The sequence below is a fragment of the Sapajus apella genome, unplaced genomic scaffold, assembly GCF_009761245.1.
Source record: "Sapajus apella isolate SASKATOON/1434 unplaced genomic scaffold, GSC_monkey_1.0 scaffold5, whole genome shotgun sequence".
In the NCBI taxonomy this organism is placed as follows: domain Eukaryota; kingdom Metazoa; phylum Chordata; class Mammalia; order Primates; family Cebidae; genus Sapajus; species Sapajus apella.
Genome location: NW_022436945.1, coordinates 22,686,314 through 22,713,232, shown reverse-complemented (window position 1 = coordinate 22,713,232; position 26,919 = coordinate 22,686,314). Strand labels below are relative to the sequence as shown.

At 37.1% G+C, this 26,919-nt stretch overlaps 1 protein-coding gene and 2 pseudogenes across 2 annotated transcripts; 2 read left to right on the top strand and 1 right to left on the bottom strand.

Moving 5' to 3' along the window:
• The first annotated feature begins 44 nt into the window (after window positions 1-44).
• Window positions 45-832, top strand: LOC116548812. Its single transcript, XM_032274324.1, has 2 exons — window positions 45-60; window positions 214-832. The coding sequence occupies exons 1-2, from the start codon at window positions 45-47 to the stop codon at window positions 519-521; spliced, it is 324 nt and encodes a 107-aa protein (XP_032130215.1). The 3' UTR covers window positions 522-832.
• A 1,310-nt stretch (window positions 833-2,142) lies between these two features.
• LOC116548085 lies at window positions 2,143-5,007 on the top strand (annotated as a pseudogene). Its single transcript, XR_004267303.1, has 2 exons — window positions 2,143-2,314; window positions 2,626-5,007. The product of XR_004267303.1 is annotated as a zinc finger protein 569 pseudogene (transcript).
• Window positions 5,008-6,983: 1,976 nt separating this feature from the next.
• On the bottom strand, window positions 6,984-8,392 carry LOC116548811 (annotated as a pseudogene).
• Between the last annotated feature and the right edge of the window lie 18,527 nt (window positions 8,393-26,919).

Genomic DNA, 26,919 nt, shown 5'->3' with positions numbered 1-26,919 from the left:
GTGGTTTATTTTGTTACAAGAGTGAATTTGAACTATTCTAATAAATGGCTATTTTGCCCAGTGACATTAAGATCTTCATACACTTATAATAAGGCAAATTTATTTAAAAAAAAAAAAAAAAAAAAAGCTTTTGGCTTTGCTAAGGAAAAGCTTAGAGGAGTTTGGGGTCCTCCTCAGGCGCCCCTTCGAGATGACTGTGGGGCCGGGAAACAGCTCCCACAGGTGGAGCTGGAGCGAGCCAAGACGCAGCTGACGTTCATGCTTATGATGAACCTGGAGTCCAGGCCCGTGATCTTCGAGGACGTGGGGAGGCAGGTGCTGGCCACTCGCTCCAGAAAGCTGCCGCACGAGCTGTGCACGCTCATCTGCGACGTGAAGCCGAAGATGTGAAGAGAGTTGCTTCTAAGATGCTCCGAGGGAAGCCGGCAGTGGCAGCCCTGGGTGACCTGACCGACCTGCGCACTTATGAGCACATCCAGACCGCCCTGTCCAGCAAGGATGGGCGGCTGCCCAGGACTTAAAGGCTCTTCGGGTAGAGCCGCTGCCTGGCCGGACAGACCCAGGAGCTGCGCCAGAGCAGAGCCCTTTCCCACGCGTTAGTTTGGACACAAATTTAGTGTAAGAAGCTGTCTGGTTGTAGAAACAGCACACTGTTGCCAGCGCACCCACACAGTTTGCGTTCCTTCAGAACTGAACGTGCCAGTCAGTGGGGTCAGTGCGCTCCCTGACCACTGCAAGCCGGGAAGCTGGTGAAGTGCTGAGCTCTGGGGCGCAGCTGCCATCAGGAGGCCCGGTCGGCCGGGTCCCCCTCCTCAGGGGCTCTTGGCACTTGCTTCCTTGAGAAGAGCCAGCCCTGAGCGGGGAAACAGTGGGCGCCAGCCTGTCCGAGCCTCCCAGAGGCCGCTGGTTTCCTGTGCAGGGTACCAGGACTCACTGACAGACAGGACGAGGCAAGGGGCCCAGCCTGCTCGGAGGAACCAGGTCTGCACGTGCACGCCCCCTTCTCTGGTAATAAAGAGCTCAGCAATCCCATTACTGGGTATATATCCAAATGATTATAAATCGTTCTACTATAAGGACACGTGCACACGAATGTTCATTGCAGCACTGTTACAATAGCAAAGACCTGGAACCAACCCAAATGCCCATCGATGATAGACTGGACAGGGGAAATGTGGCACATATACACCATGGAATATTATGCAGCCATCAAAAATGATGAATTTGTGTCCTTTGTAGGGACATGGATGAGCCTGGAAACCATCCTTCTCAGCAAACTGACAGAAAAGCAGAAGATCAAACACCACATGTTCTCACTCATAGGCGAGTGTTGAACAATGAGAATACATGGACACAGGGAGGGGAGCACTACACACTGGGGTCAGTTGGGGGGAAATAGGGGAGGGATGGTGGGGGTAGGGAGCTGGGGAGAGATAGCAAGGGGAGAGATGCCAGGTGTAGGTGATGGGGAGGAAGGCAGCAAATCACACTGCCACGTGTGTACCTATGCAACAATCTTGCATGTTCTTCACATGTACCCCAAAACCTAAAATGCAATAAAATAAATAAATGGGAAAATAATAATAATAATAATTCTATATCTTAGATATAGAACCCAAAGGTAGCTTTTTAACTGGAGAATTGAGTAATCAGCATATGTAAGTTCACTAGGACCCTGTATTGAAAACTGCCAGGTGTGGGTATAAGGAAAGGCCGAGAAATCACCACCTCCTCTCACCCTACCCTGCACCCATAAACCTCACATGTCTCCCAGGAAGCAAGTGTCCCTGGAGACAGAGTATGACAGGGCTCTACGATCTGTCTGTGTAATTATCTGTGATCCATATTTTGTTTTTGTCTGTGTTTATGGAGCCCAAGGAAGGGGCCAAGAGAGGGTACACCCCAGCCGCGGAGAGCAAAGCAGACAGATCCAGTTTTCTGTGTGTTCTTACCTCTGTACTTCCTCGTAGTTCTGCTGATCAAGCAGGCCTCCCGTGTCCAAGACCCCATTCCTCCCACTTGTGTACACCTAGGCTGGCAAATCTTGGAGCCTCTGGGCTCTGAAAACTAGGCAATGATCATTAAACCTGGCTTGAGTCTTGAGTCTCTGTTCTGGCAAAAAAAAAAAAAAAAAAAAAAAAGGAGCCGCGGGGGCTTCTGGGAAGCGTTGCCCCTGGTCTAACGGACCGAGGCTTGCGGCGCTCTCAGGCACCGCCAGCGCCGTCCTCAGAGGCGCCTCGCCCCAGCCCCCGCCGGCTGTGCCACTTGGGCAGCATTAGGTGTGGAGTCGGGGCCTGTGTCCGCGGGCTCTGTGGTGAGTCCTTGGGAAACCGCTAACTCTGAACAATGGACTCTTTGTGCTTGGTGGGAGTGGGGGCCCGCGGACGGGCAGGGCGATGCCTGAGCTGTTCCCCGAGGCCGTGGGAGTGGCGTGTGAAGGACTGTAAGTGTCTGGCGTGAAGTGGCTGTCATTTGCCAGATATTTGTCTGGCTGCGTGTGGCCCCGGGATCGTGTCCGTAAGCAGATTTCGTGGAGGTACTTTCCCTTTTATTTTTCAGTATGAACCTGCATGCAAACGTGCGTGGCAGTGGGATCTTGAATGAATGAAAAACTCTGGATGCAAGAGTTCTTCCTATATTAAGAATTCATTCATTCATAGACTCATCACTTACTGAATGCTGTCTGTGTAACAGGCACAATCGTAGGTGCTCAGGATATAGCAGTGAACAAGAGACTAACCCCCTACCATCATGGTATTTACATTTTTGTGGACCAGATAATAAACAAGCTCTACCTCTGCAGGCCCCATCCCTTCCCAGAAAGAAGAGGAAATGCGTGAGTTCCAGGGAACAGTGATAGTCAAAGATGTGGCTATTGACTTCACCCAGGAGGAGTGGAAGCGATTGGATACTGCTCAGAGAAACCTGTACTGGAACGTGATGCTAGAAAACCATAACAACTTAATCACAGTGGGCTATCCATTCATCAGACCTGATGTGATTTTCAAATTGGAGCGAGAAGAAGAACCATGGGTGATGGAGGAAGAAGTATTAAGGAGACACTGGCAAGGAGAAATATGGGGAGTTGATGAGCATCAGAAAAGCCAGGACACACTTTTGAGACAAGTTGAAGAAAAATTCCAGAAAACACTGACTGAAGAAAAAGGTAATGACTATCATAAGAAATTTGCAAATGTGTTTCCTCTGAACTCTGATTTTTTTCCCTTCTAGACACAATCTCTATGAGTATAACTTATTTGGGAAGTGTTTAGAACATAATTTTGACTGTCATAATAATGTGAAATGCCTTATAGGAAAGGAACATTGTGAATATAATGAACCTGTGAAATCATACGGTAATAGCTCATCCCATTTTGTCATTACCCCCTTTAAGGGTAATCATTGTGGAAAAGGCTTCAATCAAACTTTGGACCTCATCAGACATCTGAGAATTCATACTGGAGAGAAGCCCTATGAATGTAGTAACTGTAGAATAGCCTTCAGTCACAAGGAAAAACTTATTAAACATTATAAAATTCATGGTAGGGAGCAGTCTTATGAATGTAATGAATGTGGTAAAGCTTTCATTAAAATGTCAAATTTCATTAGACATTAAAGAATTCATACTGGAGAGAAACCCTATGCATGTAAGGAATGTGAGAAATCCTTCAGCCAGAAATCAAATCTCATTGATCATGAAAAAATTCATACTGGAGAGAAACCTTGTGAATGTAATGAGTGTGGAAAAGCATTCACCCAGAAGCAAAGCCTCATTGCTCATCAGAAAGTTCATACTGGGGAGAAACCTTATGCATGTAATGAATGTGGTAAAGCCTTCCCTCGAATTGCATCCCTTGCTCTTCATGTGAAAAGTCATACAGAAGAAAAACCTTATAAGTGTGATAAATGTGGTAAAGCCTTCTCTCAGTTTTCCGTGATTATTATACATGTTAGAATTCATACAGATGAAAAACCCTATGAATGTAATAAGTTTGGAAAAGCCTTCTCCCAGAGCTCAGCACTTACTGTACATATGCGAAGTCATACTGGTGAGAAACCCTATGAATGTAAGGAATGCAGAAAAGCCTTGAGCCACAAGAAAAACTTCATTACACACCAGAAAATCCACACTAGAGAGAAACCATATGAGTGTAATGAATGTGGGAAAGCTTTTATACAGATGTCAAATCTTGTTAGACACCAGAGAATTCATACCAGGAAAAAAACCTATATATATAAGGAATGTGGGAAAGCCTTTAGCCAGAAATCAAATATCATTGCTCATGAAAAAATTCGTTCTGGAGAGAAACCCTATGAATGCAACGAATGTGGTAAAGCCTTCAGCCAAAAGCAAAACTTTATTACACATCAAAAAGTTCATACTGGAGAGAAACCTTATGATTGCAATGAATGTGATAAAGCCTTCTCTTAAATTGCATCCCTTACCCTCCATTTGAGAAGTCATACAGGGGAAAAGTCTTATGAATGTGGTAAATGGTGTAAAGCCTTCTCTCAGTGCTCACTGCTTCATTTACGTATGAGAAGTCACACAGTTGAGAAGCCCTATGTATGTAATGAATGTGGGAAAGCCTTCTCTCAAAGAACTTCCCTTATTGTGCACATGAGAAGCCATACAGGTAAAAAACCCTATGAATGTAATAAATGTGGAAAAGCCTTCTCCCAAAGCTCATCCCTTACTATACATATACGAGGACATACAGGTGAGAAACCCTTTGACTGTAGTAAATGTGGAAAAGCCTTCTCTCAAATCTCATCTTACACTTCATGTGAGAAAACATACAGGTGAGAAGCCCTATCACTGTATTGAGTGCGGCAAGGCTTTCAGCCAGAAGTCACACCTTGTCAGACACCAGAGAATTCATACTCATTAGAACCCTATGAATATGTGAACATGGCAAAGCTTTCTGAAGGAATTAACACCTCATTGCACATTACATGACCATTTCTAGAGTAGAAACCTACGAATGTGGAATAGCCTTCTGAAAAAACCACAAATTTATGAAGCATTAGATAATTCTGCCAAGGTGACAAATTCTATAATGAAAAAGCTGATTATCAGAAACTTTCAGCAGATATCTTATTGATAATATTTAATCTGCATTCTCATTGAAATCTGAAACAAGATATCTGCCATCAGCATAACAACACAATACTTGAGCTCCTGGCCAATGTATAAAGTAAGGAAAACAAGATTGGGAAAACCAAGAGTCAATGAAGAACTATAAAAGTAACTTTTGTACAAGAAATAGTTAATTAGAAGATATGTTGGTAGAAAAAACCTAAGAATAAACACAACAATGAATTATGAGGTATTTATAAAGTTACAAAACATATTGAAGGACACAAAAGAACACCTGAAAATGGCATTTTGTCTAAAAAGACTTGACATTGTCAAAATATAATTTCTTTTCCAAATCTCTAAGTTTAATATGCTTCCACTCAAAGTTTACATCAATTTTAAAGAACTTTACAAACTTATCCAAAAATTTTATATGGAAAAGTAAATAAACACAAATAGCTGAAACAAATTTGACAAAGCAAAATGGAGAAGACACGTTCTAATATTAGATATATCACATACTTATTTAAAGCTGTTGTCATTTAAGCAGTGTGTTAGTGAATAAATCAAGCAGTAGTAAGATAATAAGCATTGATACAAAAATCCAACCAGATATGGGAATTCTGTGTCTGACAGTGCTATTGAAATCACTGAGGAATGAATGGCTTGTTTAAGAAATGCAAGGCTCATAGGAGAAAAATTTTAGCTTTCTACCTTATTTTTTTTTGTGGCAGTTTCTTTTTTTTTTTCCCCATTTATTTATTTATTTTATTGCATTTTAGGTTTTGGGGTACATGTGAAGAACATGCAAAATTGTTGCATAGGAACCCACATGGCAGTGTGATTTGCTGCCTTCCTCCCCATCACCTACATCTGGCATTTCTCCTTATATACAAAAATAAAATCCAACTAAAGACCAGAATATAAAAAGCAAAATTCTAAAACTATGATAAAAGTACAATGTATTACTTTAGGGTAACAGAATTTCTTTAAAAGCACATAAATGTGGAATAGTCCATTGAATTTTGGTGTACTGGCCTCACAGACACCTACAAATGTACACAAAGAGATACAGATTACCGTGTTCCTGAATCATGGTTTATACTGCCCAAAATTGGATATAACAAATTTGTATCAATTGTGGAACAGATGAATACATGTGATGATTTCTGTGATAAAATGCTATACAGAATTCAGAGAGAAACAAAATCTACATATATTTACATGGATAGATTACAATATATAATACTGAGAGAAAATTAAAATGCATAGCAGAACCCAGTATAATATTTGTATAATTTAATAACATTGTGGAAAGAACAGTACTATATACTGGTCATGGATCCATATATGCATTGGTTGCCTTTTGGGATGTGGAAAAGATTTGGTGGGAGTTGTTATATTTATCTGTAATATTTCTTTAATAAAAAAGTAAAAGCAAATATAACAGTGGTGGCAAAAAAAGAAGAAGTTTAGGGACAAATGTGAATGTGAAAGATTTTGCAGGTTGGACACCACTGCATGAAGCTTGCAATGTTGGATATTATGATGTTGCTAAGATACTTATAGCAGCTGGAGCAGATGTTAACACACGAGGATTAGATGATGACACTCCACTCCATGATTCTGCTAGTAGTGGGCACAGAGATATAGTAAAGCTGTTACTTCGTCATGGTGGAAATTCATTTCAAGCTAATAAACATGGGGAGCATCCAGCGGATGTAGCAGAAACAGAGGAGTTTGAGTTGCTACTAAAAAGAGAAGTGCCTTTATCTGATGATGATGAAAGTTACACAGGCTTGTTTCAGATAACCTACATTCAACTATTTGACATGATATTTGATAGAACATTCTGGATTCATTTATAATATATAAAATGTTTGAATGTCTTAGAAAAAAATCATTTTTAATATGAAATATTTCCCTTTAATAAAAATGTTCGCATCATATATTTAATGGGAAACAAAATATCATGTGAACAGCCCAGAAATAAAATTGCCTTATCTTTCAGTTCATGTATTTTCTGTTCAAAATCTGTGCACATTCTTTTGCTGCTTCCAAACTGATTCTTGCTTCACAATTGCCTCATGTGTAAATCCTAGAAGAGAAGCTATACGGGATCCAGGTTCACATTTAGTAGCAGCTGCTACTCCTATAGGCATATCATTTTCCAACTTCTGGTGCATCTTCAACAAGAAGCTCTCTATGCTCTCATCTGAAGACCTGCTTTTTCTTTGAATATGTTTTCTGTTGAGACCTTCACTATCATTAAGATTTCCAACAGAAGGTGACTCTAGGACTGGCCTTGTAGTAGAAGCAGTGGCTGGATATCTGGTCTTCTCTTTCTCCACAGTAAGCTGAGTACTGACCTCTGCTATCATCTCATTGGTTCTTGTCAGTTCACTTGACAAGGATTTTACAACTTTTGCTTCTTCTAGGTAGAGTTCCTTATATCTTTCCAATTCGGTTTTATTATCAGCTTGCGAAGCCTTTATTCTGGAGAGTTCAGATTCCAGAGCTTTGATTCTGAGTTCCATCTGAGTTTTTTTTTTTTCCCCATTTATTTATTTTATTGCGTTTTAGATTTGGGAGTACGTGTGAAGAACATGCAAAATTGTTGCATAGGCACACACGTGGCAATGTGATTTTTGCTGAAGTAATATCATTCTCCCTTTGCACTAACTGTTCTTGAGATACTGCTTGAGTCTGCAAGAAGAGATTGATTTCCTTTAACTTTTCTACTATCTCAGAGAATGTGCAACCACCCAAGAACACCACCAAGATGAGGCACAGGGACTCACTGGAAGCCTTGTCTTCCTTGGTCATATCTGTGAATGCAAAGTCACCACAGTTGAGCAGCCGTACCACCTCATCAAGGCCCTGCCAGCTTCGCCGCTCTAGCACCTGCTCAATGATTCGGCAGCTCAGGGGCACGTAAGCACCACTGAAGACGTAAGTCATGTCTCGGGGCACTTTCAGATCATACTCACCATCCATGTGTGGGATCAAATTCAGCTTTTTGCTGATGGCAAGAAAATTGCTCTTCTTTGCCAGAGAACTGAAGGCATCAGTAATTTTTCCTGCAGCCTTGTCGGTCACCAGCTTGCTCACTTTACTTTCCACGGCTGTGAGGGTGTCCCCAGGGCTCTGCTCTGTTAGGAGCCCAGCTCATCGCAGATTGGAGAAGGTTAGCAGGTGCTCAGGGCCATAGCTCTGCAGATACTGTGTTTTCAGAGACTGGTAATCCTTGGGGATCAAACCATTCTCAGTGATAGACAAAAGGCACATGAGGCGCAGGCTTTCTATAGGCATTGCCCTCTGGTCAGTAGGGACTCTTTGCATTTACATCTTCTCCTGCTGCATTTTAAAGCATTTTCATAGTAAGTAGTTTGGCCTAATAAAGCATCTTTATAGCAAAAAAAAAGACAGCATAAGGCAAATTTCCCACTCTTTCTTTTGCAGTATTTCCAAAAAGTAAACAAAACTCTTTTGCTCATGTTAATACTACATTACAGTCCTGTTCAAAAACGGAAACCAAATTCTATCTTTACATCAGTGTATTATTAATGCTAAAGTTAATTTTAATAAAATCTTACAAACCGTTCAATTCAAACTCAATCAGTTTTGACCACAGAAAATAAGAGTTTTATAAACATGATATAATCTGTTACTATTTTTTCATTGTCTGTCTTTCCCCAACATTCTATATTCATTTAGTTTTATCTACAAATTTTTTAATTTCTTACATTTTTTTGTTTGTTTGTTTGTTTGTTTCCATGGGTTATGAGGGAGAGGCGGTATTTGGTTACATGAGTAAGTTCTTTAGTGGTGTTTTGTGAGACTCAAGCAGTATACACTGAACCTAATTTCTAGTCTTTTATTGCTTGTCCCTCTCCCACTCTTGTCCCTGAAGTTCCCAAAATCCATTGTATCATTCTTATGCCTTTGCATCCTCATGGCTTAGCTACCACTAATGAGTGAGGACATACAATGTTTGGTTTTCTATTCCTGAGTTACTTCATTCAGAATAATAGTCTCAAGTTCCATAGAGGTTCCTACAAATAACAATAATCCATTCCTTTTTATGGCTGCATGGTATTCTATTGTGTGTGTGTGTGTATGTGTGTGTATAAATCACACTTTATCCATTTTGGGCTAGTTTCACATTTTGCAATTGCAAATTGTGCTGCTATAAACATGAGTGAACAAATATCTTTTTTGTATAATGACTTATTTTCTTCTGGGTAGATACTCAACAGTGGGACTGCTGAATCGAAATGGTAGTTCTAAGTTTAGTTCTTTAAGTAATCTACACAGTGTTTTTCATAGTGGTTGTACTAGTTTACCTTCCCACCAGTAGTGAAAAGTTTTTTCTTTTCATTGCAATACACCAACATCCATTTTTTTTTAAACATATATAGAGACCATTCTTGTGGGAGTAAGGGGTATTGCATTGTAGTTTTGATTTGCATTTCCCTGAAAATTAGCATTGTTGAGCATTTTTTAATGTTTATTGGTTATTTGTATATTTTCTTTTGAAAATTGTCCATTCATGCCCCTAGCCCACATTTCGATGAGATTGTTTTCTTGCTAATTTGTTTGAGTTCCTCATAGATTCTGGATATGAGTCCTTTGTCAGATACGTAGATTGTGAGGATTTTCTCCCATCCTGTGAGTTGCCTGTTTACTCTGCTAACTCTTCCGTTTTCCTTGCAAAAGCTTTTAAGTCCCATTTATTTATCTCTGTTTTTGTTGCATTTGCTTTTGGGTTCTTGGTCATGAAATATTTGCCTAAGCCAATGTCTAGAAGGGCCTTTCCAATGTAATCTTCTAGAATTTTTATAGTTTCAGGTCTTAGATTTAAGTTCTTAATCCACCTTGAGTTGATTATGAGATGAGAGATGAGGATACAGTTTCATTCTCCTACATGTGATTTGTCAATTACCCCAGTTGAATAGGGTGTCCTTTCCCCACTTTATGTTTTTGTTTGCTTTCTGAAAGATAAGTTGTCTGTATTTGGCTTTATTTCTAGGTTCTTTATTCTGTTCCATTGGTCTATGCACCTATTTATATATCAATATTAATGCTGTTTTGGAGGCGATGGCTTTATAGTGTAGTTTATAATCAAATAATGTGATTTTTTGTTCCCTATGCTGTAAATTATCAGAAGTGTGTAAAAAATGTCAAAGATTGTTTTACATGCAAAAGAGATTCGCAAATTGAATTGAATTGTATTGAATTTTTTGTAATTAAAATCCAATTTTGGAAAGCAAAAATCAATAAATGTCAGAAGATGTTTAAGTATTTGATTAATATTGGATTATGTATGCCCAAGAAAGAAAACCTGGTTACCTATTTAATCTAAATAACTATAAAACATTTAGAGAACATGACTGTAAAAATGTTAGCTCTTTTATAAGTAAGAAAACCTTGTTTTCTTAAATAATTTAAGGAATAACTACTTAAAAAATGAATATACCAAATCTTTGCTATCTAGACAGATTATGCAGTAAAAGATTATAACTTTTTATATTGTCGGAGAAGTTGGTAAACAACAAATCAAGGAAATAATTCTATTACATATAATTATATGAGTTAGTATACAGTTAATCTATGCATTTACGAATATTATTTCTGGTCCTAGAACCTATTAGGCTGCAAATTTAAGTGACCAAAGCAATTATACAGTACACTAAATCTTGACATGAAACTGTATGAGTAATTGTATTAGTCTATTTTCATGTTGCTGATAAAGACATACTCCAGATTGGGCAATTCACAATAGAAAGAGGTTTAACTGGGCTTACGGTTCCATGTGGCTAGAGAAGGTCTCACAATCATGGCAGAGGGCAAAAGGCACTTCTTACATGGTGGCAGCAAGAGAGAATGAGGAAGAAGCAAAAGCAGGAACCCCTGATAAACCTGCCAAATCTCATGAGACTTATTCTCTATCATGAGGATAGCATGGGAAAGACCAGCCCCATGATTCAATTACTTCCCCCTAGGTCCCTTCCACAACATATGGGAATTCTTGGAGGTACAACTCAAGTTGAGAATTGAGTGGTGACACAACCAAACCATATCATTCCATTACTGGCCCCTCCAAATCTCATGTCCTCATATTTCAAAACCAACTGTACCTTCCCAACAATTCCCAAAATTCTTAACTCATTTCAGCATTAATCCAAAAGTTCACAGTCCAAAGTCTCATCTGAGACAAGGCAAGTCCCTTCTGCCTGTGAGCCTGTAAAATCAAAAGCAAGCTAGTTACTTTCTAGATACAATGGGAGTATGGGTATTGGGTAAATACCCCCTCTGCTAGTACCAATTAACTCTATTAGTTCATTCTCATGCTGCTGACAAAAACATAGCCAAGACTGGGTGATTCACAAAAGAAAGAAGTTTAATAGAACTTACAGTTCAATGTGGCTGGGGAAAGTCTCATAATCATTGTGGAAGGTGAAAGGCACTTTTTATCTATCAGTGACAAGAGAGAGATGAGGAAAAATCAAAACTGAAAACCCCTGATAAACCCATCAGATATCATAAGACTTATTCATCATCATGAGAGTAGCACAGGGAAGAATGGACGCCATGATTAAATTACCTCTCCCTGGGTCCCTCTCACAACACATAGGAATTCTGGGAGATACAATTCAAGTTGAAATTTGGGTGATGACACAGCAAACCATATCAGCAATCTATTTTCAACATTCTTGCAAGAAACATGTAATAACTTAAAACATGGGCCCTTGGTGTTCTGGAAGAGAAATTACATAATGACAACCATCAACTCCCGATGGAAGCATCTTATGAGATAGTATGAACAGCTAAATTACCAGTAAAATTCCAAGACATCCATGTTTTCAAATTACAGAGACACAAAACATTATATAATGACTAGAAGAGCATTCAAACTAAAGTTCTCAAATTGAGTATACCACATCCAGCCTTTAATTATACATATTTTATGCAGATAGACATCAAGACTTCATTTGTTTACCAAATATATACCTTGGGTCTATGGGAGAATTATTAGAATTTTTCAGACAGTCAATATTTATTTTATTTTATTTATTTATTTTATTTATTCTTTCAATTTTATATTTTGTGTTGTGCCCTGAAACTATCAAAGATTACACTGGGAAATTACTCGGAGTAATCAATGATTATCTCTTTAAACCTTAAGTCACATTGACATAGTAACTCTTATAATCAAAATTATTCAAATATGTAAAAAAGTCAGAAATTTAACAATAATTTACCTGAAATGATAAATGTTCAACATGCCTTGAGGTTTGAGAGATAGGTCTACATATTTTGGCCATGTTTTATTATATAATCTAATAGGTTTTATTCTATTTGCTAGCCAGGGTGGCATATTTGCCATCACTAATGTTTGGTGTTGTAGTTAGATACATCCTATTGAGAAAGAAGAAACATCCTTGTGTAAAAAGAAGCCAAAGTGTCTTCTCTGATCTTGTAGCTTTAAAGCAGTCATACAAATCTAATCACTGTCTGCTCCTTGTCTTTATGAGAGTTCCAGTTAGTGTTTGTATACTCACTTCACCATCACAGAAATATTAGGTTTAACCGTCAAAGATTTTCTATCAAACCCTAAGAGATAAGACAATGCAAAGACTTTCTGTGCTTCTGAGGTCCATACTAAGAACTTCTAACAACAAAACACAGCAATAAAACCTCTGCACTCACTTTCATTTACATGACATCATTTTAGAAGTGTCTCTCTTCCCATCTTCCTTGCTTCACTAAGTAAATAAAATTTAGTTTTCTTATAACTGGTTTGTTCATCTTATGTATGGATTAAACTGTGATTCTAGTCATTGACAAGATTAAATTATATATATATATGTGTGTGTGTGTGTGTGTGTGTGTGTGTACTATATATCAAAATAGCATCCCTTTAAATTTTGAAGCATTATTCACATTATATTTATAAGAGGAAATCAATTTAAAATCACAAATTTAGTGCTTTTTGACCATATTTTTTCTGAAATACATAAATTAGAACATTTTTGTAATAGATTTTGAATCAGAATTATTGAAGATTTCTAGGAATGGGATATATTCGTTCACATTCACAAAATTTGCATTCATTTTAAATGAATTTTGCTTCAATTTCATCACATCATAATTTTAAGCATGAAGTAAGAGCCTCAAATCTCAGATTTTGTCGTCCTACTAAAAGAAAAATTGCTTATATAATTGTGTTACAGCTAAAAAATAGAGTTATTCTGAGAATTCTTTATGTTTGACAAGTTGTAGCATACACACACAAAAAAAAACTCTAATGAAATTCCATGTTTAGATGACAAATCTAGTACCAACTGATGATATATGATATATTGATAAAATGAAATAGTGAAAAAGTACTGCCCTTGCTTTAGCAAAAGTATGCAGTACTAATTAATTGAGGATTTTCTGAAAATGAGCTTTAGCACAAAATTTTTCTTGTTCTTTTTGGTTTTGTCCAGATAAAATACTACCTCATTTAATTATATATGTGTGTGTGTGTGTGTGTATGTGTGTATATATATATATATATATATGTATAATATATGTCATTTATTATATATAATATATATTTATTATATATATAATTATATATATGTGGATATATAATACTATTTCATTTAATTTTAAATTATATATATAATTATTATACATATATATTAATATATATTATAATACTACCTCTTTTAATTATTATATAAACACACACATATATATAATTAAATGAGGTAGTATTATATATATGCATATATATATATGCTTTAATTATTTTAAATGACAATTTAATAGACACTTCAGTAGTAATTGGAAATATATTTCAATAAATGAATTTCACATAAAATGTCTCCAAACAGAATGCTTGAATATGCTTTTATAATTTTTTTCTCCTTTTTAAAAATACAATATTGTTTGCTAATTTCTAGTCTCTTCGCATCAGAAGACATTATGCTTCAAAAATGAAAAAAAGCATAATTTTGCCTAATATAAAATATAACTGGTTTTAAGTGAGTGACTGAAGACAGTTCCTAGGATTACAGACCATGACACAGTGCAAGTACATAGGGATTTTTATTTATTTTCAATTCTTTGTGAAATTTTGAGTATTTCTAGCTTAACTGTCTTCCTAAAAGCTGATGAAAACATTTTATTGAAAGTTATTATTGAAAATTACTATTGCAACTGGTAATATCTGCATCTGGTTCATTTGTGAGTCTTCTTTCATTAACTGATTCTTTAAATTGATTATGGGTCACATTTTCTACTTCATCTGTGTCATAATTTTTCATTGCATGTCAGATATTGAGTATTAAAAAATAATAAAGGCTGAAGTAAATAATATTTATCACCAACAAAGACAGGCCCTTTCCTCTGCCAGCCCTTTAAAGTGAGATCTAACCAATCTAATTTGAACTTGAACTGGGTTTAGGATTTGTTGATGTTTTAGTCAAATTGAGATCACCAGTGGCTTAGTAAACTGATAATCTCTGAGTGTAGCATCAGGAGACTCTTCAGTAGGACTTGATATCTGAGCACAGCTGAGACTCTAGGTCTCTCTCTCTCTCTCTGCCACTCTTTTGTAGCCCAGTTGCCAGCTCTATGTGCCAGTGAGGATTTCTCTATAGACTCCAACTTCCAACATTCTTCACATTGAAGAGATCTCACACTATTGTCCTGCACTCAGCCTTCTTTAAACTGTCACGCATTTTCAAAAGACCCAGATGACTCACAAGTATCTGTCTCATTGTCCCGCTCTACTCTAGCTGTTGATACATTCCCACTGTTTCCTTGACAGATACCTGTAGAAAAATATTGATGGATAGAAATATTTTCATGATACATCTTGGACATTTTAGAATGCTGATGTTTCTCACCTACCCATCTGTGCCTGTTAAAGTATGCTAGCTGGGTTCTACTTCTGAATAGGCAGCATTCTGTTTCTCTTTTACCATACACCAGGGATGAAAGTGGCTATATGCTGCTTTCCTCCCAGTCAGAGATTATTCCTTTCTAGAAATTAGGATGTTTTGATTATTTTTCCTTCCCACACTTCTGATGAGTTTTAAAAATACAATCTAGATTTTTTAAGGCCTTTTTCTCTTTGTTAGTGCGTGATTCATGACATTTTGCCACTTTCTGTATCTCAAATGGAAGCCCAATTTTCATGAATTTTAAGTGTAAATGACTTGTAGCCCATTTATCTCTTATCCATGTCTACAGCCTACTAGACACCCCTGTTTTAATGCTTAATACATATCTCAAAATCGTATTGCCCAGTTCTAAGCCCATAATCATATCTTTAGCTAAAGGTGACTCATACAGTGTTCCCCATTTAACTAACAGCAAATCCATTCTTTCAGTTACTCAGACACAACCTTTAACCCACCTTTAATCTCACATATATTCTCACAGGAAACGCTTTTAGTTCTTTCTGCAAAATACGTACTACATCAGATCCCTTATTACCAACTACATTGTTGTCACCCTAGACCATTATTTCTTTTACAGATTGTATTAGTCTGTTTTCATGCTACCAAAAATGACATACGACATACCCAGAATTGGGTAATTTATAAAGGAAAGAGGTTTAATGGACTCACAGTTCCACATGCTGGGGAGGCCTTACACTGATGGCAAAAAGCAAAAGAGAAGTAAATATCTATCTTACATGGCAGCAGACAATAGAGTTTGTGCAGGAGAACTCTTGTTTATGTATTTGTTTTTTTGAAATGAAGTGTCACTCTTGCTGCCCAGGCAGGAGTGCAATGGCGCAATCTCGGCTCACTACAACCTCCCTCTCCCAGGTTCAAGTGATTCACCTGCCTCAGGCTCCAAATTAGCTGGGATTACTAGCTACTACATTACTAGGCATGCACCACCATTCCCAGCTAATTTTGTATTTTTAGTAGAGATAGGATTTCTCCATGTTTGTCTGGCTGATCTCAAACTCCCAACATCAGGTGATCCACACCCCTCAGCCTCCCAAAGTGCTGGGATTACAGGTGTAAGCCACCATGCCTGACAAGACAATTCTCATTTATAAAGCCATCATACCTCATGAGGCTTATGCACTACCATAAGAACAGTATGGGAAAAACTACCCCCATGATTTAATTATCTCCACTTGGCTTTACCCTTGACACATGAGAATTACTACAATTTCAGGTGAGATTAGGGTTGGGCAAAGTCAAGCCATAGTATTCCACCCCCGGCCCCTCCCAAATTTCATGTTCTCACTTTTAAAATCCCAATCATGCCTTCTCAACAGTCGCCCAAAGTCTTCTTAATTCATTTTAGCATTTACTCTAAAGTACAAGTTCAAAGTCTCATCTGAGATGAGGCAAATCCCTTCTGCCTATGAGCTTGTAAAATCAGAAGCAAGTTAGTTACTTCCTTGATACCATGGAGGTACAGGCTTTGGGAAAACACACTCGTTCCAAATGGAAAAAATAGGCAAAAACTAAGGGGCTACAGGCCCTATCCAAGTTTAAAATCCAGTGTGGCTATCAAATCTTAAAGCTCCAAAGTGATCTCCTTTGACTCCATGTCTCACATCTAGGTCATGTTGATGCAAGAGGTGGGCTCCCCAGGCCTTGCACAGCTCTGCCTCTGTGGCTTTGCAAGGTAGAGCTCACCTCTTGGCTGCTTTCATGGGTTTTGGTGTTGAGTGTCTGCAGCTTTTCCAGGCACACGGCACAAGTTGTTGGTGAATCTACCATTTGGGGTTCTAGAGGATAGTGGCTTTCTTCTCATAGCTCCACTCCAGTGGGGATTCTCTGTGGGGGCTCTCACCCCACATTTCCTTTCCACACTACCCTAGCAGATGTTCTACATGAGAGCTCTGCCCCTGCAGCAAAATTCTGCCTGGACATCCAGGAATTGCTATACAACTTCTGAAATCTGGGTGGATGTTCTCAAACCTCATTTCTTGACTTCTGTGCACCTACAGGCTCAACACCACATGGAAGCTGCCAAGGCTTGGGGCTAGCACCCTCTGAAGCCATGGCCTAAGCTGTACCTTGGCCCCTTTTATCCACAGATGGAGCAGCTGAGACACAGGGCACCAGGTATGCACACAGCAGGGGGACCTTGAGCCCAGCCCAAGAAACCATTTTTTTCTCATAGGCTTTCAGGCATGTGATGGTAAGAGCTGCTGTGAAGGTCTCCTCTGATATTCCTGGAAACAGCTTCCCCGTCATATTGGTGATTAGCATTTGACTGCTCATTACTTATGCAAATTTCTACAGCTGGCTTGAATTTCCTCCCAGAAAATGAAGTTTTCTTTTCTACTGCATTGTCAGCCTACAAATTTTTAAAATTTTTATGTTCTGCTTCCTCTTGAACAATTTGCCACTTAGAGATTTCTTAGAATCACGTTCAAAGTTCCGCTGACCTCTATGGCAGGCACAAAATGTCATCAGTCTGTTTGCTAGAGCAAAAGTTACCTTTGCTCCAGTTCCCCACAAGTTCCTCATCTGCATCTGAGACCATGTCAGCCTGAACTTTATTATCCATATTATTATCAGCATTTTGGTCAAAGACATTCAACAAGTCTCTAGGAAGTTCCAAACTTTACCACATTGTCCTGGCTTCCTCTGAACCCTCAAAAGAGTTCCAATCTCTGCCTGTTACCCAGTTTTAAAGTAGCTTTCACATTTTCAGATATCTTTATGGTAGCACTCCATGAAGATATCTGAAAATAAATCTTTATGCAGTACCAAATTACGGTATTAGTCTGCTCTCCTGCTGCTAATAAATAAATACTCAAGACTGGTAAGTTATAAAGGAAAGAGGTTTAACGGACTCACAGTTCCACATGGCTGGGGAGAACTCACAATCCTGATGGAAGGCAAAGGAGAAGCAAATGCAGATCTTACATGGTGGCAGGCAAGAGAGGTTGTGCAAGGAGATGCTCATTTATAAAAACATCAGATCTCATGAGATTTATTCACCACCATGAGTACAGTATGGGGGAAACAGCCTCCATGATTCAATTATCTCTACCTGGCCCACCCTTGACATTTGGGGATTATTACAATTCAAGGTAGGATTAGGGCAGGGATACAGCCAAACTATATCATAGATTTGAACTCCAACTGGCATTTTTCTTCCACATTTGTCTAACAAACAACCCTATAGTTTATACTCCACTAAGCAACTGTAGTGATGTTTTCACAACATGAATCAAAGCAAGATACTGTTCTACTCAAAATCCTGCAATTGTTCTGCATTCACTCAAATCAAACAAAAGTCTTTATAAGGGCCCACAAGAAACTACATGGTCTGCACATTCACCTGCCTCTCCTCTCATTGCCATCCTCACCTGGTCTTATTCATTTATTTATTTATTTTTTTGCAGCCACACTGACCTTTTGGTTGTTAACCAAACACAGAAAGTATACTCCAGTCTTAATCCCTTTGCATTAGCTGTATCCTCTGCCTGTAATGCTTTATAAAGATACCTTTATGGTGTATGCCTTACCTCCTTCAAGTCTTTTTAAATATTTTATCAGTAAGGGTGACTTAACATTGTATCTTTATCTCCTCGCTGTTTCCATTTTCTCTGACTGGTTTACTTATTTTTCTTTTCAAATAAATGATCACACTCTAGCACTTCATAAATTAATCTGTTTACCTGTCTATATATGTCTACCTGTGATGGTTAATTGTATGGGTTAAGTACACTGGGCCATGGTATACTCAGACATTTGATCAAATATTATGTTGGGTGGTTCTATGAGGATGTTTTGAGATAATAATAACATTTTAGAAAAGTACATTACCCTCCTGAATGTGAATAGACCTCATCCAATCATTTGAAGACCTGAATAGAACAAAAACAATAACCTTCCCCCAAATAAGAGAAAAATGTTTTGTTTGACTACCTTTGGCTATGGGACATTTTTGTTGTTGTTGGTTTGTTTGTTTTCCCTGCCTTTGGACTTGAACTTAAACATCAGCTTTTCCTGTGTCTTGAGCCTGCTGACCTTTGGGTTATAACTACACAAGTGTTTTTTTTTTTTGAATGTCCAGCTTGTCAAATGTAAATCATGGGACTCAGCCTCCATAATCTCATGAGCCACTTCCTTACAGTAAATCTCTTTCGATGTTTTTGTACATTCTATTGCTTCTATTTCTTTGGCAAACCCTAATAAACTATTTACCTATCACTGATCTGTTTTGTAAAAATTTATGTATTTTTATTATATGTCTTCCTCCACTAGAACACAGGAATTATGAGGGCAGAGATTTTTATCTGTCTTATTCACTGTTTTACTGCATTACCTAGATTAATGCTGAGGGCATAGCTTTGTCTCTGAACATATTTTTTGACAGCTTGGAAAAAAATATTGAGTCATTTTTGGTTATTAATATAATTCATGTAGATTTCTTTTAAATCTTACTCTAATTTGTCTTTTACTTGCTCCTGAATATAATTCAGTTTTACATCACATTTTTTAATATATTACTTTTAGGACATAATATATACAAGTGGTTTCGAAGCACATTTAATGACATTGAAACCTAATAGCAGCAACAAGACATATATTGTCAAAAACATGATGTCTAAACAAATCTCAGTGCTCCTGTATGTGACCTTATATAATCGTCACAACAGCCTCATGATATAGAAGAGGGAATTGAAGTAACTTGCCCAAGATTACACAGTGGCTAATGGGTAGAGCAGTAATTTGAAACCAGACATTCTGGCTCAGAAGTTTATGGTTTACCGCTAGGCTATGCCACAACATGACAAAATGTACTATAGTTCTGATATGGATTAGCAGTGTCCTCATCAAAACTCTCATCTTAAATTGTAAACCCCATAATCCCCACATGTCAAGGGCAGGAAGAAGTGGAGGTAATCAGATAATGCAGGTGGTTTCCCTCCTGCCATTTTCATGATAGTGCATGAGTTCTCATGAGATCTGATGGTTTTATAAGCATCTGGCATTATCCCTACTTGCATTCACAACATGCTGCCACTCTGTGAATAAGGCACCTGTCTCTCCCCCATGATTGTAATTTTCCTGAGGCCTCCCCAGCAATGAGGAACTGTGAGTCAATTAAACCTGTTTCTTTATAAATTACCCAGTCTTAGGTATTTCTTCATAGCAGGGTGAGAATGGGCTAATACAAGCTCCACTGTGAGGTAAAAATCTATTAGCCAGCAGAGCACAGTTCCAAGCCTTTTTTTGGTCTATAATTGCCCAAAGGTTATAGAAATTTTATTTTCTTTTAATTTTTATACTTATGTTCCAAATAGGTTAAAAATTGGATGTCTACATGTGTCTGAAGAAGTCTGTACTTTGCCCATGGTGGCATGCAAGCCTGACTTGCCGTGATAGGGAACTGCTCTTCCATCAGAACAGTTGCTCTCATCAGGTTTTCAAATTTTCAGCCACACAGTTGTTTTGTCTGATTTCCAAAATGTGTATCTCTTCTTTCATTTATCCAATGTTTATCAAATATTTATTGAGTCCCTTTTCTAAGCCAGAGGTCATTCTGGTTAGAGAAATGTAAACTATTTTCAAAATGTAAAACACCATTTCTCAGGCACTCACCAAAGAATACAACCTGTCTGCTAAGCTGTCTGCCATCCTGCTTCTAAAAATTTGTACATATAGTAAGTGAACTTTAGATAGCTAGTTTAAAGGATGCACTATTCATCTACTCTTCTAAGTTATGTAAATTCAAGTTGCATTCCCATTTAAAGGTTGAATACAAGAGGTACACATACTTGGTTAATGTTATACCATTTCCATGACAACTACATTCACCAAATGTGCTTGCTCATCAATGACTACTTAAAAAGAAAGGCATATAAATCCATTTCTGTTTTATATGTAATATTTTTAAGCCGATGTCTATTAGCTTTCACTCATAGACCCTCAAATAGACAGACTTTATGTTAGGAAAAGAACATGAATTTTAGAGTTAAGCATATGTGGGCTCAAATCTTGCTTCTGTCATTTACTATAAATCTGTAATACCATTCTTAGAATCAATTTGTCAATCTGTAACAAAAGTCTTAACAAGAATATTCATTTAGTGATTCATCTGTGAATTTTTTTAGAAGGAAAATAAAACCAAAGATGTACACAGGCTCCTGAATAAGAATATTTGGAAGAGCATTAAAAATAAACTGAACAATTGGAAATAATATAAATATTCAGGAATAATGGAATAGTTAAGGAAAGTGTGATGCAACCATCATATAGAATAATATAGAGCCAGAAAAATCTTGCTGAACATTTAATAACACAATTTATAATTAGAAAAGAATATAAAATTTGCATTATTCTGATTTTGAAAAATAGAAAAAAAGACTTATTTATATTTCAAAACTTATCTGATTAAGAATAAGTACATAATGCTTTTATGTGCATGATTTCACTTGGATTTAAAACAGTGCTGTCAGAGATAAAGTATTCCTACTCTAAAGCAAGATAACTAACATTGTTAGATGTTAAACAACTTTATTAGTACAAGATGGCTAGCACAAAATTTGATATATTGAACTTAGGTCTGTAGATGTCAATGCGAGGACTAAACTACAGTTTATCACAGAAAACCTATGCCCAATTCTATTGGTATAAGCTTTGAAAACAGATCTATCCTCAGTAAAATAAGTATATGTCTATATTACACTTACTGTCTTATTCATGTTTATTTTATATTCTTGCTGAAATGCAAAAATGTCTTTAAATTCAAAATTTCAGATTTTTTCATTTCCCATGCTTATTTGCTTTTCCATTTGTAGATAATATTTTGTTTATGTTCAAAGTCTATTTGCAACATTTGGTAGGTACTTGGTTAAACTAATACTCTTTCGTAATCATACATAAGCCTCTAAATTACATGACCATTTTACAAATACAGGAGAACTCTGCCTAACTTTGTAGAATGGACTTTCAAGAGCAACCAAGCTTAACTGATTAGCTACAGCTTTGTTATAGTAGGCAAAAAAATCAGTTTATTTGTCCTTTGAAATATTCTAAAAATATAGCTTAATTTATATATGCATAAAAAGGTTAAAAAAATCATAGCTCCAAGTGGCTTAAAATAAAAGAAAAATGAAGTAAAATACACAAGGAAAAAGTCATATATAAAGTATTGGGGTTGAATTAAATATTAGAATTGAAGTCTTGAGCAGAATGAATTTTAAATTAAATCAGTTTCAGCTTAATAAAGCTTTTGCTTGCCTAAAACTGGTTTCTGTCAAGCCTTGGAACTTCAAAATATTTTGTTAGGTATATTGGTTTACATGCTTTCCTTCTCTGCCAGACTGTAGATTTCTTAAGGGCCAGGATCCAGTCTTACTAAGTGTTATATCCTTACTAAGTATTATATCCCTAGCATTTCTACAGATTAAACATGGAGAGATTTTGAGTTTTAGTAAGGAATGAATTGATATACATTTGAACTAGTTGAATGTAGTAACTACATTATATATAATGGTGAGATTATTTTACATTTATAAGAATTTATAAGAATTTTTGTTTTGTTTTTTTCTGTCTTCGAGGTCCACAAAGTAAAGCTATTTTCCAATATTTCAAAAATAATTCCTTACATAAAATTTTTTAAAATTACTAAGAACAGCGTGTCATTTCTATAGTTTTAGAAAGGATCACTTTTGATAATTCTCACTTGATAATTGCCTTTAGCGTTAACATAGGATATGATTTATATAATGTAAAATTTTGCTATTTGACCATTTTAAGATCTCAGCCTATCTGATGCTAAAGAGAGGCTAAAATAAAAAGACAGTATGCTGTAATCAATTATGTATGGCCCTCAAAACCATAATTCTATAATTTTATAAGACCTAAGTTTCTGACACAGTTTGATCAAAATTGTATTATTTTGTTGTTTTGCATAAAATTTCTTTTAAAATGTGTTACAATCCACAGAAAACAATTGGGATACAGCAGCTAGTCACAAATTATTTACAGCATTTATTCAACAAATATTTATCTCTATGCTAGAACTGTGCTAGCACGCATAAACGGTAGTCTCAGAATTCCATTAGATAATTTTGATGCCTTATTTTAGGAGAGAAGAGTATTGGCATACGATGTTAGTCTGAGAATATTGCATCATTTAGAAATTAATTTGTTGATGATGAGTGGCAATTAGATCATTCATAATTTAAAGAGAACAGAAGGAAAAATATCATTAGTTGATATTACTGTCAGTGGGGATAAATAGTATCTGGGAGTGCAACCAAACGACTTCATAGAAGAGACAAAAATGCAGGCTTGGGAGTAAGGAAAAGAGAAAATGGGGGAGAAACTCATGAAAATGGAAAGAAAGAAAGAGGCTGAATACATGAGGAATGGAGGTCCTAAGTTTACCACGGTGATTTTGGAAGCTCTTAAGTGTATCAAGCCAGTAATTAACGTCCCTTCTGCCTGTATCACCACCACCATCGTTGTTAGCGACAAAGCTCGTAAAATCTCTGACTAGAAATCAGATTAAGTTTTAATGCAAAGGTTACACATTTTACTTTTGGGTGAGACATTTTAGAGACTAGTAAATATCAATTGTCCTGAAGTCATGGAAGACATCTCTAAGTAATCATGACACATTTTTCACTGAGCCAGGATGTGACTTCTGTATCTGCTGCACAAACCCTTAGATAACCACAACCAGCAGACAACAAATGACCTTTGAGAGTAAATGTATTTTCCATCCTTGCTGTTAACAAATTCAAAGAAATTATGCACCTTTGATTCACCATTTATTTATCAAGCTTGTGCTGTATGCCAGCCATTGCCCTTTTCTGAGAAAGCTTATATTGTAGTGAATTTTCATTCACTACAATATAAGAAACAATAGAAAAGGTAAACACATAAATAAAAAAGGTTCAGGATGTGTAAATGCCATTGAAGACAATAAACAGAGGTGAGAATATAAGAAGTTCTGGAAGTGGGAGAAATTGCTATTTATGGATGTCGGAAGGTACACTGATGAGTGCCAAATTCAAGAAAGGGTCAGGGAAAATACATTATATAGAGGATTTGGTAAATAAAAATATCTGGAGAGGACAACATATTTGGCTCATGTTACAGGAATATCAAGAAGGCTACTGAGAATAAGGCCTGTGAAATAAGAGAGGCCAGATCTCAAAGGTTTTGCAGTAACTTGGCCTCCACTGGTTAAGATAGGAAGTCATTGAAAGGTTTTGATCAGTGGGTGGAATTATGTAACCTGTCTTTACAAGGCTCATTATGGCTACTCAGTTGATAACAAAGAAAGAATGTGAAGAACAATTGGAAGCTACTGTAAAAATCCAGACAAGTATAGTAGATTCTATAGTTCTTTCAGGTAGATTCAAATAGTAAATGGTGAGTAGATATATTTTAAGGATAGAGACAACAATATTTGGCAATTGATTAGATGTGCAATATTAGTATAAGAGGAGTCTAGGATAATTTCAAGATCTTAGGTCTACCTGGAAGAGTAAAGTTGCATCAGACTAAAATTTTAAAAGACTAGAGAAAAAGCACATTCCAAAAGGTACATTTGTCAGAATAGGTTAGGTTGTGATAACAAGCAATTTCAAAGGTACTAAAAACAATAAACATTCATTTCAGGCTATGAAACATGTCTGAAGAAAATCAACAAGCAAAAGTTCTGCTTGTCTTAGATACTTGCAGGCCCAGGCTGAGGAAGTTTCCACACTGATGAGCGATTGAATGTGGCACAGGTCGGGAAACATACTGGATCATGAACTAAATCTTAAGCCTTCTTTACAGAAAGAAATCTCATAACTTAAACTTCATTTGCCAAAGCAAACATACTTTCTACATTTATATTCAAAAAGGGGTCTACAGAGGCTATTTTACCCTGTGACTGAAAGCTGGAGGTATTTGTTTAATGGCACTTAGAATTCATCAGAATACATTTGTATTTCAACACCCCAAGCATGTATTTCTTATTAGACATTGAAGTAGTGATGCCAAATACAGAGTGTCTATTTGAATACAGAATTCAGGAGAGTCGCGGCTGGGTGTGGGTGGCGCATGCCTGGAATCCCAGCACTTTGGGAGGCTGAGGTGGGTGGATTACTTGAGGTCAAAGTGAAATCCTATCTCTACTAAAAATACAAAAAAAAGTTATCAGGGGGTGATGGCACACACCTGTAATCCCAGCTACTTGGGTGGCTGAGGCACAAGAGCCACTTGAACCCAGGAGGTGGAGTCTGCACTCCAGCCTGGGTAACAGCGTGAGACTCTGTCTCAAATAAATAAATAAATACATAAATAAATACATAAATAAATTAAAAGAATTCAGAAGAGCCATCTGGGTTAGAATTGAAAGTTTGTAGACATAATCTTGAAAATTAAATGTAGATAGGAAAAAACGTCAAAGCCCAAGCAATAGGTCACACAACTTTGAGTAGTTAGCAAGGTGAGAGAGAACAGAAAAGGAATTTGAGAAAGTCATCTCACTGACTGAGATAGGAGGAAATCCAAAAGAAAATGGTATCCCAGAATACAAGAAAAGGAATGATAAAGAATTGAATGATCATTTATGCCAAATGCTGCTAATTATGAAATTAAACTTGACTACTGGACTGAGTAGCATAGAGATTATTGATAACTTTAAAAAGAATTTTTCTGTAAAGTGTTAAGAAGTATTGCCTGATTACACTGGTTAATTGGAGACTTGGGGGCAGGAAGTTGTGAGAGTGATTTGAAGTTTTGATATAACAGAGGAAATCCCTGGAGAAAGAATGAGTTCTAATGATGAATTTTCTTCCCATTTCTTCTGTTTTAAGATGAGTGATACTGGCCGGGCACAGTGGTTTATGCCTGTATTCCCAGCACTTTGCGAGGCCAAGGTGGGTGGATCATACGTGGTCAGGAGTTCAAGACAAGCCTGGCCAACATGACAAAACCCAGTCTCTACAAAAAGTACAAAAATCAGCTGGGCATGGCGGTGTATGCCTGTAATCCCAGCTACTGGGGGGCCAAGGCAGAAGGATGGCTTGAACCTGGGCGGAAGAGGTGTCAGTGAGCTGAGACGGTGCCACTGCACTCTAGCCTGGGCAACAGAGCGTGACTCTTTCTCAAAAAAAAAAAAAAAAAAAAGAGTGATTTTCAAACATGTTTTCATGCTCATGAAAATAATGGATTGAGAAGGAAAAATAATAATGCAAATGAGTGTTTCAACTTTAAATAAGAGCAAAGTAGGAATTGTGTACTTTTGATTAAACTACTTTTGAAATGTTAGTGCCTTCAGCTTTATCACACTTTCTGTTTCACTTTTCACGTCTCATAAAAAGAAAGGAAAAGGTATGATGAGGTCAAGAAGAATCTGAGGTCTGTTACACATTTTTGCAACATCAGATTGAAGACACTCAGAAAATTCCTTAAAATCAAATAGCTATTATAAAATAGATTTGGACAAATGAAAGAACTATGTATGCAAATGCAATGACAAGTGACAGATATTTGTCTTGTTTCAGGACTATAAGTAATTGGAATAACTATAATATAGAATTAATGTGACTTAAGGCATTCTAATAAAATCCTGGAACTATACTAAACTGTTATTTCCAGATTGGTGGAATTTATGAAAAGAGATGCCATTGTGCTAATGTTTTATACATTAGCCTTGTCAGGTTCTGTTTCTGCCCAGCTCTTCTATATGGGGCAGACTCGTGTGGGTGCATCACCTGGACACCCCTGCAAATTCATACTAAAAGGAGACACCAGCAAGAGGTTGTGGGTAGAAGAATACAGAGACCCCCACTCACTCACTGCTTCAGGGATCTTGTGAACTCCAGCAAACCTCAG